Raw genomic sequence first — 19,521 nt, 5'->3', positions numbered from 1 at the left:
TGAAAGTTCAGTCTAGACCAGACCTGGGCAAATTAAGACCACATGCGGCCCGTTGAGCTTTTCAATCTGGCCCGCCGGACATTCCCAAATAATTGTTTTAGATGTTTAAGATGTAAAATGTAGCTGCCATTATGATGTGCACTCATGTTTTCTAATGACCAACTATGCTAAGTCTTTCAATGCTTGGAATCTGCATCATATACTAGTTACTATGGTCATCTAATTAGTTACTATGGTCATCTAATTAGTTACTATGGTCATCTAATTAGTTACTATGGTCATCTAATTACTTACTATGGTCACTATGAGATATCTCAGATTGTAGGTGGTTTTTTTTTCACTGTTTGTTGCATTTTGGTTACGTTTCGGTTGATTGTAAAATATGTTGTCAATATTCAGCGTTTTATCATTCATAGTTAATATTGTAAATCCCACATTCTTTATTTTCATTTCCATTCTGGGTGTCTCATTCAGTAAAAAAAAAAATCAAATTCCATCACGTTTGTTAAGGTGGCCTGTCATAAAGTTTTTAGCTTTCAATCATTATTGTGAGGTTTTGTATTAGCATACCTGCCAACTACTCCGGTTTTCCCGTAATTAGTACGGTTTTCATCAACCTACGGTTGCAGTGATAAAAAATACGGTTTTTCATTAATTAAAAAAAAAAAAATTGTTTTAAGTTTTATTCACGAAATCGCGTAACAACAATGACAATCGACACTGCTTCCCGTAACTTCCTATCGAGCCATTCCGAATGCCATGCGCGAGGCTATTTATAGCACCGCTGCCAAGCACGAGGCACCAGTTGCCATTGTTTCCAAACGAGCGAACGATCATGGAATCAGCCGGAGAAAAATCGCATACGAGTCTTAAACCGAAAAGAAAACTGCAGTCATTCCGTGAAGAATATTCAAAAGCCTATCCGGGAATAATGATCCGTTCCAAAAAGGGTGAAAACTCCGCGAATTGCACCTTGTGCAGACAAGATTTTTCGATCGGACACGGAGGAATTAGCGATGTAAAAGACCACGTTGGGACAAAAAAACACAAGTCTAATGCCGTTGCTAGCGATACAAGTGGAAAACTTTCAACGTTTTTCGTCGCCCAAACAGATTCTTTGGATGTGATAAATGCCGAAGTTTTATTTACGGAGGCAATAATTGAGCAAACAAAAAGGTAATGACACCAATGTTATCTATTGGAATTGTTTAGTACTGTTATACTGTTAAAAGTGTTTATACTATTTATGCTTTCAAGTCCAAGTTGAAGAAATCTTGTTAAATGTTGACAGCATAACTACCAAAATACAGAAGTATGTCCTTAATATTTTTGCAGTGCTATTTCTGTTGAAAAGTTCAAATGATTACATTAGAGATGTGATGTGCCACTTTTCAAGTGTCTGATGGCTTAAATTCATTTTCATTAATTTTTCATATTTTGAATTCTTTTGAAAGGCTTACAAAAAAAAACTACATTTGAATTGTAATTCCATGCTATTGACAGGACTATTAATTTTAATGAAGTTAGCTTACCATGTTTACAGTATGATCATTGTGATAGAAATGTGAATTTTAGGCACAGAATATTTTATACAATTGAACAAGGCAGTAGATTATACAAGCTTGGACAGAAAGTTAATAATGACACCAATTTTTTTTTTAATGGAATTGTTTAGTACTGTTTTACCATTTGTTTACTGTAAAAAGTGTTTATACTGTTTATACTTTCAATTAACAAATTGAAGTCTTGTGAAAGGTTGACAGGATAACTGGCATTAACTGTCAAAATAATTTCAAACTATTGAAGTTAGCTTACAGAATAAACATGTCAATCAACCCATATGATTTTTGCTGTAATATTTTTGTTTTGAAAAGTCACTGTGACTGATAGAAAAGTGATGGTTTTAGCAACATTTTAACCTGTCTGAATGCAATCAATCATTTTGCGTCGGGGGGGCGAAGCCTGAACCCCCCACCAGGACTTTGTCCTGGACCTACCGGGGCCTGCGGCCCCTGGACCCTGGCTACTAGGTTTTTCTGATTTCAAAAGTTGGCAGGTATGTATTAGTCTTCCTAAAAATAGATATTCCGGCCCCCAGAAACACTTTTTTTTATCTAAATCTGGCCCCCTGAGTAAAATAATTGTCAAGGCCAGAAGGGCAATGCAGCATTGCAGAACCTGCTGTGAGCAAACTCGTCCCAAAGATGGCGCCATAGCACAAGCAATAACACATCTATTCGGTGTCTTTGCTTGTTTATGTTTTTTATATCGTCAGTGAAGACAAATCCATTAATTGTCGGCACCGTTTTGTTAGCCGCAGGGATCAAAGCGTAGTAAAATAGTTCGGAATTTACGGTAGTCTTTTTGCACATGCCTAACAAAACCACGAAAGAAAGTCACAAATGGTTTGCAAATAGAGGAGTTCTTAAAGTTTGCAAATAGAGGAGTTCTTAAAGGGGAACTCCATTTTGGGGGAATTTTGCCTATGGTTCACAATCTTTATGAGGGACAAGGAGACAAAAAACTTTTTTTTTCCGCTTTCTAACATGTAAAAAAATTAGGCTAGCTATAGAGCTAATGGGAGCAATCAATTCTGCCTCTAAATCACTTTAACAATTCTTCATTTACGTTGTGTAACATGTATAATAACCAAACTGTAGCGACAGTGTTATTGTAAGAGCGAACACTGAGGAACTCTTTTTCTAGCCGACTAACATCGGCAAGCTAATTACGGAAAGAGATAAGCTGGCTTTTACAACAACACGAAATGTTGTAATGCACAACACAATACGACAAGAAGCCAATCTGTACCGACTAAAAGACATGAACAATCGTATTACAGTAGCTGTAAAGTATTGTTTTGTGTTTTGTTTGTACACAGCTAGCCAGACAGTTTATGATAATACCTAAATTTGTGATATCATCCAAAACTAATGTAAAGTATCAAAGAAGAGAAGAATAAGTGATTATTACATTTTAACAGAAGTGTAGATAGAACATGTTGAAATGGAAAATAAGCAGATATTAACAGTAAATGAACAAGTAGATTAATAATGACTTTTTTTTTTACAGCTTGTAGAAAATAATAGGTGTATAAATGACACAATATGTTACTGCATGTGTCAGCAGACTAATTAGGAGTCTTTGTTTGTTTACTTACTACTAAAAGACAAGTTGTCTAGTATGTTCAACATTTTATTTAAGGACTAAATTGCTATAATAAACATATGTTTCATGTATCCTAAGATTTTCAAATAAAGCCAATAATGACATTATTTTGTGGTCTCCTTTATTTAGAAAAATATCGAAATACATTTTGGTACCAAGTTTTATTTATATATATATATATATATATATATATATATATATATATATATATATATATATATATATATATATATATATATATATATATATATATATATATTAGAGATGCGCGGATAGGCAATTATTTAATCCGCAACCGCATCAGAAAGTCGTCAACCATCCGCCATCCACCCGATGTAACATTTGATCAGAACCGCACCCGCCCGCACCCGCCCGTTGTTATATATCTAATATAGACGATGCAAGGCATTAGTGAGGTTATAAAGCTTTTGCCTGTTAAAGAAAGGAGACTGATCCAATGCAGCACAGACATTCGCGTGCCACGCTGTCACGACCCAGACGCACACCAGTGCGCAATCATATGGGAGCCGCGCTGAGCGCACCTCCAAGCGCGTCTCGCTGCCGGCGACGGCCGGGTATGGGCCCGACGCTCCAGCGCCATCCATTTTCAGGGCTAGTTGATTCGGCAGGTGGGTTGTTACACACTCCTTAGCGGGTTCCGACTTCCATGACCACCGTCCTGCTGTCTATATCAACCAGGGTGAGCCCCACCCCTTTCGTGAGCGCACTGCGCGCGGAGTGACCCCTGTTACGCGCCCCCGGCAACAGGGGTGGCGGGCAGGTAAGCTGCGCGGGCGGAGCGCGCGGAGTGACCCCTGTTACGAGCCCCCGGCCACGGGGGTGGCGGGCAGGTAAGCTGCTTACCTGCTGCGCGTGACGCCGGCCGCGGCGAAGGCGGACGAGGCGGGGTGTCGGTGCGGTGGGCGCGGTGGTGACCCTGGACGTGCGTCGGGCCCTTCTCGCGGATCGCCTCAGCTACGGCTCCCGGTGGGGCCCTCTCGGGGGAAGGGGCCTCGGTCCCGGACCCCGGCGAGGCGTCCCTTCTCCGCTCCGTAAAAGTGTCCATCTCTTTTTTTTTCTTCTTCTGTTGTGGCATATGCTGCAGGTGCCTGCTCGTTTTTCGTATGTGGGTAACAACATTTAACTATGTATATATATTTACCAATTGGTTTAACTGCCACCCGCCTGAATCTATTTAAAATCTTAATTTTTTTTATTTCAACCGCCCGACCCGACCCGCGGATAAAATCTAATTTTTTTTAATTTCATCCGCCCGATCCGTAGATAATCCGCGGACTCCGCGGTTGTGCCTGCAAACCGCGCATCTCTAATATATATATATATATATATATATATATATATATATATATATATATATATATACACCAAAATTTAAAAAAAATACAAAAGGATTGTACTGGTAATGATATTTATCCTTTAAATGGATGGATTCTACAAAATCTGTCACTTTTGTGTGTTTCAGGAGCTAACAACACAATGAAGTCTGTGTTTGAAGTTCTGATCCAGTATATGAAGAACCCTGATTGGGACCCGACAGTAAGTACTTTTATTCTGTGCGACATCAGTACCAAAGGTTTAATGATGTGTTGTTTTCAGGTTCTTCACAAGTCATACAAGGCCTTCATACAGTGGATGAACATTTGCACGTCTTTTCCACAGCAGCTCAGAGAAGGTAGTGTTCACCTGCTGTAAACATGACACATACTGTATGATGTCTGCTGTAAACATGACACATACTGTATGATGTCTGCTGTAAACATGACACATACTGTATTATGTCTGCTGTAAACATGACATATACTGTATGATGTCTGCTGTAAACATGACACATACTGTATTATGTCTGCTGTAAACATGACACATACTGTATTATGTCTGCTGTAAACATGACACACACTGTATGATGTCTGCTGTAAACATGACACATACTGTATTATGTCTGCTGTAAACATGACACATACTGTATTATGTCTGCTGTAAACAAGACATATACTGTATGATGTCTGCTGTAAACATGACACACACTGTATGATGTCTGCTGTAAACATGACACATACTGTATTATGTCTGCTGTAAACATGACACATACTGTATTATGTCTGCTGTAAACAAGACATATACTGTATGATGTCTGCTGTAAACATGACATATACTGTATGATGTCTGCTGTAAACATGACATATACTGTATTATGTCTGCTGTAAACATGACACACACTGTATGATGTCTGCTGTAGACATGACACACACTGTATGATGTCTGCTGTAAACATGACATATACTGTATGATGTCTGCTGTAAACATGACACACACTGTATGATGTCTGCTGTAGACATGACACACACTGTATGATGTCTGCTGTAAACATGACATATACTGTATGATGTCTGCTGTAAACATGACATATACTGTATAATGTCTGCTGTAAACATGACATATACTGTATAATGTCTGCTGTAAACATGACATATACTGTATGATGTCTGCTGTAAACATGACATATACTGTATAATGTCTGCTGTAAACATGACATGTACTGTATGATGTCTGCTGTAAACATGACATATACTGTATTATGTCTGCTGTAAACATGACACATACTGTATCATGTCTGCTGTAGACATGACACATACTGTATTATGTCTGCTGTAAACATGACACATACTGTATCATGTATGCTGTAGACATGACACATACTGTATCATGTATGCTGTAGACATGACACATACTGTATTATGTCTGCTGTAAACATGACACACACTGTATGATGTCTGCTGTAAACATGACATATACTGTATGATGTCTGCTGTAAAATTGACATATACTGTATGATGTCTGCTGTAAACATGACACATTCTGTATGATGTCTGCTGTAAACATGACACATACTGTATCATGTCTGCTGTAAACATGACACATACTGTATTATGTCTGCTGTAAACATGACACATACTGTATGATGTCTGCTGTAGACATGACACATACTGTATTATGTCTGCTGTAAACATGACACATACTGTATGATGTCTGCTGTAGACATGACACATACTGTATTATGTCTGCTATAAACATGGCACATACTGTATTATGTCTGCTGTAAACATGACACATACTGTATCATGTCTGCTGTAAACATGACACATACTGTATTATGTCTGCTGTAAACATGGCACATACTGTATTATGTCTGCTGTAGACATGACACATACTGTACTATGTCTGCTCTCCATTGTCAGATCTCATGACCACGGTTCAGAAGCGTGTCTGTGACCCGCGCTGGGAGGTAAGAGACTCCAGCGTGGAGTTGTTGGGACAGCTGGCCGGCGTCCTCGCCCTGAAATCAGAAGACCTGCCCAGCACATCCACTCCCCTCCTCAGGGCGGCGCTGCAGGACCCTGAGAGCTACGTGAGAGCCAGCGTCATCGCTGCACTGGCGAGGACTCTGGCGCCCAGCTGGCAGCAGGGGGCGGCGCCGCATCAGGGACAGGTTGGCAAAAACATTTGATGGCTTTTTTTTTTTTTTTTCAACCCTAAATTCCGGACTATAAGCTGCTATTTTTTTCCAACGCTTATAAAACGGTGCGGCTGATTTATGGATTTCTCTTCGCTGACGGCCATGATGCGCATAGTTATAAAAAAACAAACAAAGAAAAGATGCTATTTTTTGTGCTACGGCGCAATCTTCGAGACGTGTTCGCTCACTGCAGGTGCTTCTGTTTAGAGTACAACTGATGTTCCCTTTTCTAGTCGTCCGTAGCGTTTCTACTCGTATGGATTCTCCAGTCATCACGCCAAGCAAGTTTTACAATATAACTAAAACAATTCTTGATTAACAATAATAGATTTTATTTGTAAAAAGTACTTTACATTGAGTAAACAACCTCAAAGTGCTACAGTGTATAAAAAAATAAAATAAAATAAAAATAATAAAATAAAAAAAGTAAAAAAGAATTAAATAAAAAGATAATAAAAACTTTTTTTTTAAAAACTAGAACAGCCAAATAGCTAAAACTAGTATGCATATATCTAAAAAAAAGAGGCTTTTTTAAAAAGAAGGGTTTTTAAGCCTTTTTTAAAAGCATCCACAGTCTGTGGCACCCTCAGGGGGTCAGGGAGAGAAAAAAAAAACAGATTACTAAGCCGTCCCATGTGTGACGTCTGTTGGAATGTTTTCATGCATATTCGTACGTGCTATCGTAATCTAATCAAGCTAGCGCCGTTAGCATTAGTTAATATGCTAAAACGTTTACTGTGTTAGTATTACCGTACTAACTTACAATGGCATTCTTTGTTTCACAAATTCCTCAGTAAATTCATCCAAAACGTCACCGTGGAGTTATTGAGTCTGTTTAGCTGATTGGAGAGCTAGCTTACGCAGCTAATGGGTGCATGACAATGACTTCTGTTTTTGTTTGATCAGCCGTTTTACTGCCGTGTTACAGGCACAGTTTGGAAACGATTAAGCTATGTAAAAAATATATTTGTGTAAATAACTAATTTCAAAAATTTGTTGTGTATTTTCCAGCTTGTACTAGAAATATAAAGAGTTGTATTTTACTGGCCATCTTGTCTCTTCTAGAACAGTTTTAGTTTCAGTACAATTTGAAGAAAGATGACATATGTATATTTATATATCATTGTTACATTGTTTGTTATATATACATATACAATTGTAATAACTGTTAGCATGCTAATATTAGCATGCTAACGTTTTTTTCACCGTCCACCGCAGAGTCATAAAACTTGGTAGTGACATAGGCTCACTGTTAGCATGCTAATATTAGCGTTTTTTAAAATCCATTTTCGCAGTCATTACACTTGGTACATGACGCATGCTAACTATATATATATATATATATATATATATATATATATATATATATATATATATATATATATATATATATGTATATATATATATATTAGGAGTGTAACGGTACACAAAAATTTGGGTTCGGTACGTACCTCGGTTTAGAGGTCACGGTTCGGTTCATTTTCGGTACAGTAAGAAAACAACAAAATATACATTTTTGGGTTATTTACCAAATTTGCAAAATCTTCCACCAAAAATATTTGTCTTAGTGTAATATTTGATGTGAAGTAATGGGAACCTTGGATAGGTCAATAATTCATAATAACATTGATTTTGATTCAATATTATGTTTTGAGCAATGACAGTTTGAAAGAAGAAAAAACAGCTTTGTTTTATTAGTCAACATTGCAACTTTTTCTAAATGACATTTAACCTTTAAGCTTTTTTATTTCACTTTTGTTATGTTTTTGTTGATTTTAATAGTATTTTTAGAATGTGCCGTGGGCCTTTTAAAGCATTAGCTGTGGGCCGCAAATGGCCCCCGGGGCACACTTTTGACACCCCTGCTATCGATAATAAAACATTAAATGTGATAAATCTATGGATAAAAAGCAGAGCCTGGCGACGCATGCGCGTTTATCATAACTCTCTCTCTCTCTCTCTCTCTCTCTGTCTCTGCCCCTCCCTCACCAATGCTGCTGTTTGTTTTGTTTTTAACCCCTTCTTAACCCTGAACGTCCATTGAAAATACACGCAACCCTAACTCAAAACGCCGGACATTTGAGGCATTTAAGAAACTCCGCCCTGACAGCTCCGCAAAAGAGGACATGTCCGGTGAAAAGAGGACGTATGGTCAGTCTATCCTAGCCCGTTGGCGGCATGCTAGCAGCTAACGGCAGTGTGACATATTACGCTACTTAATATGTCCGTGTGGAAACTCGTTCGGTACACCTCCTAACCGAACCGGAACCCCCGTACTGAAACGGTTCAATACAAATACACGTACCGTTACACTCCTAATATAAAAATATATATATATATATATATATATATATATATATATATTAAAAAAAAAATTTTTTTTTTTTTTTTGCGGCTTATATAGGGAAACATATGTTTTTCTTCTAAAATTGAGTGGGTGTGGCTTAAATTGCAAACTGTGGAAGTGTGTTCCAACATTGGCCTGTAAAACAGCCCTTGGGAAATCCTCAGTAAGTTCCACTGAACTGCATTCATACATGTTTGATAAAATATACCCACCAGTGGACACCATCTCATTAAATCCAAAACAATGACAAACCTCTGCTGCCTTTGTAGACTTCGACCACATTTAATGATTCACATGGCCAATTGTTAGAAAACCATAGCTTCATTACAAGAGGAAAGGAAAGGATGACTAAACATTCACAAGGGCACAGAAAAGATAAATAATGAAACTTAGACCAGGGGTGTCTGTTAGAATAATTGTAAGTTATCACAAAAAACTTTGTGTTGAAATTAGTTCCAGGCAAAAGGACAGGGGCTGTCTTTGAGGAAGAATGCTCGTAAAACTCCACTGTGACTTCAAAATGGAGAGATGACAGGATCTGCCCAATTTCCAGACTAACTCTTTTTGAAGTATTTTATGTACCGTATTTTCCGCACTATTAGCCGCACCTAAAAACCACAAATTTACTCAAAAGCTGACAGTGCGGCTTATAACCCGGTGCGCTTTATATATGGATTAATATTAAGATTCATTTTCATAAAGTTTCGGTCTCGCAACTACGGTAAACAGCCGCCATCTTTTTTCCCCGTAGAAGAGGAAGTGCTTCTTCTTCTACGCAAGCAACCGCCAAGGTAAGCACCCGCCCCCATAGAACAGGAAGCGCTTCTTCTTCTACTGTAAGCAACCACCCGCCCGCGTAGAAGAAGAAGAAGCGCGCGGATATTACGTTTCATTTCCTTTGTGTGTTTACATCTGTAAAGACCACAAAATGGCTCCTACTAAGCGACAGGTTTCCGGTTCATGAAAAGACGCAATCTCTCCATCCGCACACGGATTACTATTTCACAGCAACTGCCTAAAGACTTTCAAGAAAAGCTGGCTACTTTCCGTGCATATTGTAAAAACAAGATAGCTGAAAAAAAGATCCGGCCAGAGAACATTATCAACATGGACGAGGTTCCACTGACTTTTGATATTCCTGTGAACCGCACTGTGGATACAACGGGAGCACGTACGGTGAATATTCGCACCACAGGGAATGAGAAGTCATCCTTCACTGTGGTTCTAGCTTGCCATGCTAATGGCCAGAAACTTCCACCCATGGTGATATTCAAAAGGAAGACCTTGCCAAAAGAGACCTTTCCAGCCGGCGTCATCATAAAAGCTAACTCGAAGGGATGGATGGATGAAGAAAAGATGAGCGAGTGGTTAAGGTAAGTTTACGCGAAGAGGCCGGGTGGCTTTTTTCACGCAGCTCCGTCCATGTTGATATACGACTCCATGCGCGCCCACATCACGCTGGTTTTTAATATATTATTAAAGTTTGACTGACCTATCTGACTGTTTTTTTGACATTCCTTTAGCGCAGTTAGATGCGGCTTACAACACGGGGCGGCTTATAGGTGGACAAAGTTTTGAAATATGCCGTTCATTGAAGGCGCGGCTTATAACCCAGGGCGGCTTATGGTGCGGAAAATACGGTAACTCTTTTTGAACTATTATACGACCTCTCCTTTTGAACTGTTCGGTAACCAAAGGCAACGCTGTTTACGACCCACTTCCCTCTGGAAGCAGCTGTGGTCAGGTGGGGGGGAGAAAGTCAAATAAAGAAGGAGGAATGCAATCTTTGGGCAGAGCGTGGGTTTACACCGTAAGAAGTTACAGGTCAACACGTTTTCTCCTCAATATTGACTCCAAATTGAATTCTGCCTCTGTTTGATTCTTTGCCTCTTGTCTTGTTTAATAGATGTCATCAGTGTTTGAACCTGACTGTGTACAAACTACAGCTCGCGGGCCAAATACGTTCGGCCTATGTAAAAAAAAAAATTTTTTGGGATTTTTTTTAAATACCGTATTTACCGCACCATAAGCCGCCCCGTGTTATAAGCCGCGCCTTCAATGAACGGCATATTTCAAAACTTTGTCCACCTATAAGCCGCCCCGTGTTATAAGCCGCATCTAACTGCGCTAAAGGAATGTCAAAAAAACAGTCAGATAGGTCAGTCAAACTTTAATAATATATTAAAAACCAGCGTTCTAACAACTCTGTTCACTCCCAAAATGTACGGTAATGTGCAATCACAAACATAGTAAAATTCAAAATAGTGCAGAGCAATAGCAACATAATGTTGCTCGAACGTTAATGTCACAACACACAAAATAAACATAGCGCTCACTTTCTGAAGTTATTCTTCATTCATAAATCCCTCGAATTCTTCTCCTTCGTTGTCCGAATTGAAAAGTTGGGCGAATGTGGGATCCAAAATGGCCGGCTCCGTCTCGTCGAAGTAATCGGAGTCAGTGTCGCTGTTGTTGTCCAGCAGTTCTGTGAATCCTGCCTTCCGGAAAGCTCGGACCACAGTTGTGACCGAAATATCCGCCCAGGCATTTACGATCCACTGGCAAATGTTGGCGTATGTCGTCCGGCGCTGTCTCCCTGTCTTAGTGAAGGTGTGTTCGCCTTCTGTCATCCACTGTTCCCACGCCGTTAGCAGTCTAGCTTCGAATGCCCTGTTGACACCAATATCTAGCGGCTGGAGGTCTTTTGTCAATCCACCCGGAATGACGGCGAGTATTGAATTAAGCGCGTAAGCGTGTCTCTTAATGTGATGTTATGAGCTAGCAAATATAACAACTACACTACCCAGCATGCAACGATAGTGACGAGCATGCGCAGTAGCCCTGAGAAGCGTTGTTGTATGCTGGCAGTTAGAATGTGGTTATGAGCACGCTGCGAGTAAACGTTGAGAACTCAGTTAACACGCCTCGTCTGCATTATTTATAATTAGTCAGACAACACACTTAATAGGAGCCATTTTGGGGTCTTTACATAAACACACAAATGGAAATGAAACGTCACATATCCCAGCATGCACCGCGCGCTTCTTCTACGGGGAAAAAAGATGGCGGCTGTTTACCGTAGTTGCGAGACCGAAACTTTATGAAAATTAATATTAATATTAACCCATATATAAGGCGCACCGGATTATAAGGCGCACTGTCAGCTTTTGAGAAAATTTGTGGTTTTTAGGTGCGCCTTATAGTGCGGAAAATACGGTAATCTATAAACAAAATTACATTTTCAAAACAAAAACAAAACAAAAAATGTATGTACAGTCCATCTTATGTTCAGGTCACTAAAAATTAGGGAATACAACAACAGATAACATATAATCTATAAACATAATTACACTTTCAACATAAGCCTTTGAGGACTTCCCATCTTTTTTTATGTTTTTTGGCATCATTATCGTTTTCAACCATGTAACTTTCTAAAGTTAAAAAATACTGAATAAATGTTTTAAAGAAAGTAATACTAAGTGAATATCTGTTTTTTGCCTTAAAAATAAACCTTTTACCAAGTACTATAATTAAATTGATTAAATCATGATTGTCAATGAACTCTCCCAAAATAACAGAAACCACATCAAGCTTCATAAACAAACCAATCCTTAAACACATTTCTAGTAGAAGATTTTGCATATTTTGTGTGTTTGCCATAAAAAAAAACATACCGTATTTTCCGCACCATAAGCCGCCCTGGGTTAAAAGCCGCGCCTTCAATGAACGGCATATTTCAAAACTTTGTCCACCTATAAGCCGCCCCGTGTTGTAAGCCGCATCTAACTGCGCTAAAGGAATGTCAAAAAAACAGTCAGATAGGTCAGTCAAACTTTAATAATATATTAAAAACCAGCGTGATGTGGGCGCGCATGGAGTCGTATATCAACATGGACGGAGCTGCGTGAAAAAAGCCACCCGGCCTCTTCGCGTAAACTTAAACTTACCTTAACCACTCGCTCATCTTTTCTTCATCCATCCATCCCTTCGAGTTAGCTTTTATGATGACGCCGGCTGGAAAGGTCTCTTTTGGCAAGGTCTTCCTTTTGAATATCACCATGGGTGGAAGTTTCTGGCCATTAGCATGGCAAGCTAGAACCACAGTGAAGGATGACTTCTCATTCCCTGTGGTGCGAATATTCACCGTACGTGCTCCCGTTGTATCCACAGTGCGGTTCACAGGAATATCAAAAGTCAGTGGAACCTCGTCCATGTTGATAATGTTCTCTGGCCGGATCTTTTTTTCAGCTATCTTGTTTTTACAATATGCACGGAAAGTAGCCAGCTTTTCTTGAAAGTCTTTAGGCAGTTGCTGTGAAATAGTAGTCCGTGTGCGGATGGAGAGATTGCGTCTTTTCATGAACCGGAAACACCAAGAAGCACCACCTTTAAAATCATCCAGGTGAAGTTCGCTTGCTAGCGCTGTTGCCTTCATTGGAATAGTGATGGTGCTGACACTTCTGCTTGCTGCTCTCTGCTCAACAACCCACTGTTCGAGTTTGTCCTCCAACAGTTGCCATCTTGCTTTGTTCCCTCGGAAACTCTGTTTTGTCTTCTTTACCTGGCGCAGGTCATCTTCTTGCTTCCTCCACCTACGCACCATTGATTCATTTATGTTATATTCTCTTGCTGCTGCTCTATTTCCGTGTTCTTCGGCATGACTTATTGCCTTAAGTTTAAATTCTGAGTTATACGCGTGTCGCTTAGTAGGAGCCATTTTGTGGTCTGGTCTTTACAGATGTAAACACACAAAGGAAATGAAACGTAATACCCGCGCGCTTCTTCTTCTACGGGGGGCGGGTGCTTACCTTGGCGGTTGCTTGCGTAGAAGAAGAAGCGCTTCCTGTTCTACCGGGAAAAAAGATGGCGGCTGTTTACCGTAGTTGCGAGACCGAAACTTTATGAAAATGAATCTTAATATTAATCCATATACAGGTAAAAGCCAGTAAATTAGAATATTTTGAAAAACTTGATTTATTTCAGTAATTGCTTTCAAAAGGTGTAACTTGTACATTATATTTATTCATTGCACACAGACTGATGCATTCAAATGTTTATTTCATTTAATTTTGATGATTTGAAGTGGCAACAAATGAAAATCCAAAATTCCGTGTGTCACAAAATTAGAATATTACTTAAGGCTAATACAAAAAAGGGATTTTTAGAAATGTTGGCCAACTGAAAAGTATGAAAATGAAAAATATGAGCATGTACAATACTCAATACTTGGTTGGAGCTCCTTTTGCCTCAAATACTGCGTTAATGCGGCGTGGCATGGAGTCGATGAGTTTCTGGCACTGCTCAGGTGTTATGAGAGCCCAGGTTGCTCTGATAGTGGCCTTCAACTCTTCTGCGTTTTTGGGTCTGGCATTCTGCATCTTCCTTTTCACAATACCCCACAGATTTTCTATGGGGCTAAGGTCAGGGGAGTTGGCGGGCCAATTTAGAACAGAAATACCATGGTCCGTAAACCAGGCACGGGTAGATTTTGCGCTGTGTGCAGGCGCCAAGTCCTGTTGGAACTTGAAATCTCCATCTCCATAGAGCAGGTCAGCAGCAGGAAGCATGAAGTGCTCTAAAACTTGCTGGTAGACGGCTGCGTTGACCCTGGATCTCAGGAAACAGAGTGGACCGACACCAGCAGATGACATGGCACCCCAAACCATCACCCAACCATGCAAATTTTGAATTTCCTTTGGAAATCGAGGTCCCAGAGTCTGGAGGAAGACAGGCGAGGCACAGGATCCACGTTGCCTGAAGTCTAGTGTAAAGTTTCCACCATCAGTGATGGTTTGGGGTGCCATGTCATCTGCTGGTGTCGGTCCACTCTGTTTCCTGAGATCCAGGGTCAACGCAGCCGTCTACCAGCAAGTTTTAGAGCACTTCATGCTTCCTGCTGCTGACCTGCTCTATGGAGATGGAGATTTCAAGTTCCAACAGGACTTGGCGCCTGCACACAGCGCAAAATCTACCCGTGCCTGGTTTACGGACCATGGTATTTCTGTTCTAAATTGGCCCGCCAACTCCCCTGACCTTAGCCCCATAGAAAATCTGTGGGGTATTGTGAAAAGGAAGATGCAGAATGCCAGAGCCAAAAACGCAGAAGAGTTGAAGGCCACTATCAGAGCAACCTGGGCTCTCATAACACCTGAGCAGTGCCAGAAACTCATCGACTCCATGCCACGCCGCATTAACGCAGTAATTGAGGCAAAAGGAGCTCCAACTAAGTATTGAGTATTGTACATGCTCATATTTTTCATTTTCATACTTTTCAGTTGGCCAACATTTCTAAAAATCCCTTTTTTTTATTAGCCTTAAGTAATATTCTAATTTTGTGACACGGAATTTTGGATTTTCATTTGTTGCCACTTCAAATCATCAAAATTAAATGAAATAAACATTTGAATGCATCAGTCTGTGTGCAATGAATAAATATAATGTACAAGTTACACCTTTTGAATGCAATTACTGAAATAAATCAAGCTTTTCAAAATATTCTAATTTACTGGCTTTTACCTGTATAAAGCGCACCGGGTTATAAGCCGCACTGTCAGCTTTTGAGTAAATTTGTGGTTTTTAGGTGCGGCTAATAGTGCGGAAAATACGGTAGGTTAAAAATCAAAACAAATAATAAAAAATGAAAATACAATTTCCCACAAGCCTTCTACCTAGTACCTAATAAAGTGTCCCTGTGTCCCTCCAGGCCGACTTAGTGCGCCGCCTGCTGGACATCCTCAGTGAGGACACGGAAGGCTTCGCCAGGCGGGCTGTAGTCCGCTACTTCATTTCCTGGTTCTCCTCCTCGCCGTCCTCCTCGCCGCTCCTCCTGGACTCCGTGCGCTGCGTCCTATCTCTGGGCAGCGTGGATCTGGACTGGGAGGTCAAGGTCCACACTTTGGAGCTGGCCGAGCTGCTGCTGGACTCGGTCCTCTCGGGCCGCCCGGGTTACGGCGAGAACGGGGTCGGACGGTCCTACGAGCCGGCGTGCGCACTTCACACGCGCACCAACGGGCCGGACGCCACTTTGGACGCGGCGTTAGGTTTCTTAGTGGATCAAGGCGTCATCTCCGCGCTCTTGCGATGCCTGGTGGACTGCGATCGACCCGTGGGACTGAAAGCCAGTCGCCTCCTGATAAGCATCAGAGACACGGTCTGCCCCCTGCTGGCCGACGCCGGAGATGAGAGGACCGCCATGGCGACCTGCGTGTCCTGCGTGCTGCCAGAGGAGATCAGAAAGATGCTGGAGAGGACACCCGGTGACCAAGACGGGGACCACCGTGTGGGCGTGTGCCAGGTGTTGACCTCGCTGGACTTGGACCAACGATCGGTTCTTCTGAGCCAAAGCAGCGACCACGTGCACAACTCCTTCCTGTCTCTGCTGCAGGACATCATGAGCGCCCGTGCAGCCCACAGCCACACGGACGCGGGTCAGGAGGTTGTAGTGGACTGCTACTGACACCTGACACGCCCCCTAGGGGTCAGGAGGTTGTAGAGGACTGTTACTGACACCTGACACGCCCCCTAGGGGTCAGGAGGTTGTAGTGGACTGCTACTGACACCTGACACGCCCCCTAGGGGTCAGGAGGTTGTAGAGGACTGCTACTGACACCTGACACGCCCCCTAGGGGTCAGGAGGTTGTCGTGGACTGTTACTGACACCTGACACGCCCCCTAGGGGTCAGGAGGTTGTAGTGGACTGCTGCTGACACCTGACACGCCCCCTAGGGGTCAGGAGGTTGTAGTGGACTGCTACTGACACCTGACACGCCCCCTAGGGGTCAGGAGGTTGTAGAGGACTGCTACTGACACCTGACACGCCCCCTAGGGGTCAGGAGGTTGTAGTGGACTGCTACTGACACCTGACACGCCCCCTAGGGGTCAGGAGGTTGTAGCGGACTGCTACTGACACCTGACACGCCCCCTAGGGGTCAGGAGGTTGTAGTGGACTGTTACTGACACCTGACACGCCCCCTAGGGGTCGCCAGCACCTAATTCAATTCACGCACTTAGGTTTTTAAAGAGATGAAATATGAAGCAGCATATTTTTATCACGCCATTAAAAAGATAATCAGCCTGTTGTTGCGTAAGTGAGTGAACCTCGCTGTTACATAAGGAGAAATAATGAAATGTGAAGTGTGGTGAGTGTATTTATAGACCTGCCTTGTGAAAAAAGATAAGACTTGATGCGCTCGTTCATCAACGTTTATTTTTGTAGCCAGCTCACCGGCATGTACCTAACAACAAGCATCATTGCTAATACATTACTATGTTTATTTTGTAATATCAGGGTTTTAGGAGGGTCTAATTCAATTGAGGTGAATTTAAAGTCGACTGGCAAGTGACCATTTGAGGTTTTGCAGAGTTTATACTTAATAAATTAGCTTTTATAAAGTTGTTTGAATTTGAGTTATTTTTTGTATATACAATAATTACAATTTATATTTAGTTTTTTTTTATATTAGCTCCATTTAACTTTATATTTTCTTCTCTTATTGCAATCATTGTATTTTTTTTAATGTAATTGTATTTTTTTTAAAATTATTTGTTTATCTATTTTATTTCAATTTAACATTTGAAAAAAATAATTTTAACGATTATATATTTTTTTTCAAATGTAGCAATTAAATTGAGTTAATCTAAAGTGGGCCTAATGTTCACATTGACTAGCAAGTGACCATTTGAGGTTTTGCAGAATTGATCAAATTAGCTTTATAAAATAGTTTTAATTTGAGTTATTTTTGTATATACAGTAATAACAATTTATATTTAGTTTGTTTCATATTAGCTTCATTTAACTGTATATGTTCTTCTGTTATTTAATGCAATCATTTAATTTTTTTTAATATAATTTTTATATTTAGTAAATTGCTTGTTAAATAGTCATTTTATTTAGATTTAATATTTAAAAAAAATAATTTTAGCAATTATATTTTATTTTCAAATGTTACAATTACAATGAGGTGAATAAAAGTGGGCCTAATGTTCAAGTTGAGACCTTTTGATTTTTGCAGAAATTTATGCTAAATTTTTTCCCCCCAATTTATATTTGTTTTTTTATTCAAACTTTATTTAATTGTGTTTTACTCTCTTATATATTGCAGTCTTTGTATTATCTTTATGTAATTGTAAGTTTAAAAAACGTTTTTAAATATATATTTGGAGTTTGGAGTTCAGTCATTAAATCAAAAATATATAATATTATAAACATTATCTTTTTTATATTTTATTATTTTCAAATGTTTTAATTAAAATGAGGTGAATTGAAATGGGCCTCATGTTTTAAGTTGAGACTACCAAGTGACAACTTCATATTTTGCACTGAAAAGATTTAAAAACTTTTTTTCATATAGTTTTGATTTTACTCATTAATTATTATTATGAACACGGTAATTATAATTAATATTTCGTTTTTTTATATTAACTTTATTTGATTTTATGTTTTATTATCTTATTTATTGTACTATTGTAATTTTTAATAATTAGGGCCCGCATGGCCCATTGCATAAGGACTCCCACAGGGAGTCCTTATGCAATGGGACATAAGGACCTATTGTATTTGTAAGGTTTTATTCTTTCTTTATTATTATTCTTCCGCCGCCTCTTTGAGCACTAATTTGACTCACTTAACATGCTTCAAAACTCACCATATTTGACCCACACATCAGGACCTGCGAAAATTGTCTTTTAATTAAAAAAAACGAACCCCAAAACTCAAAATTGCGCTCTAGCGCCCCCTAGGAAAAAAAAAACCTAGACTGCCTGTAACTCCCACTAGGAGAGAGACATGAAACAAAAACCTCTATGTAGGTTTGACTTAGACCTAGTTTTCATAATAGTATATCCTCGGGCAAAAATCAACAGGAAGTTGGCAATTCCCCCTTAAAGACAAAAAAGTACTAAAAACAGTCACTTTTGCCTTTTTGAGCTGTAATTTGACCCCCTTAACACGCTTCAAAACTCACCAAACTGAACGCACACATCAGGACTGGCAAAAATTGTGATCTAATAAAAAACCTAACCCCAAATTTAAAAATTGCGCTCTAGAGCAATTTTTGAATAAAACGGAGAAAGAACTGCTCCTCGGAAGAAAAAAATGACAAAACTGCCTGTAACTCCCACTGGGAAGGTCGGAGAGACATGATTCAAAATCCTCTCCGTAGGTCTCACTTAGACCTACATTTCATAAATTGACAACCCCCAGCAAAAATCTACTAGAAGCTTGCTATTCCCCCTTCAACACAACATTTTTGTAAAAACCGGTCACCTTTCTTCAAACATTATCTCCTCTGAGCGTGTTTGTTGTTTCGGCTTCAAACTAACACAGGAGAGAGATTGAACCCTGTTGATTAAAAGTTATCGAAAGAGTTTTAATACCGGCTCCGGTTTTGATTTTATGACCCTTCAAAGAGCCGCTGCGCTGATGCTGCTGTTTTTTCAAGAAGGCTGCTTAAAAGCAGGAAGCACCAGCGTG

General features: G+C 40.0%; 1 protein-coding gene across 1 annotated transcript in view; it reads left to right on the top strand.

Moving 5' to 3' along the window:
• The window catches only part of brat1 (BRCA1-associated ATM activator 1), a 68,736-nt gene extending 51,230 nt beyond the window's left edge, over positions 1-17,506 (top strand). The window contains exons 9-12 of the mRNA XM_061923052.2: positions 4,652-4,725; positions 4,786-4,861; positions 6,426-6,676; positions 15,754-17,506. Of these exons, the coding sequence (XP_061779036.2) occupies positions 4,652-4,725; positions 4,786-4,861; positions 6,426-6,676; positions 15,754-16,506 (1,154 nt within the window). The 3' untranslated portion in view covers positions 16,507-17,506. The remainder of the gene's footprint in view (positions 1-4,651; positions 4,726-4,785; positions 4,862-6,425; positions 6,677-15,753) is intronic.
• The last annotated feature ends 2,015 nt before the right edge of the window (positions 17,507-19,521 follow it).

The sequence above is a fragment of the Nerophis lumbriciformis genome, linkage group LG27, assembly GCF_033978685.3.
Source record: "Nerophis lumbriciformis linkage group LG27, RoL_Nlum_v2.1, whole genome shotgun sequence".
NCBI classification, from domain to species: Eukaryota; Metazoa; Chordata; class Actinopteri; order Syngnathiformes; family Syngnathidae; genus Nerophis; species Nerophis lumbriciformis.
The sequence above is the reverse complement of the archived record's forward strand: the minus strand, read 5'-3'. Positions and strand labels throughout refer to the sequence as shown.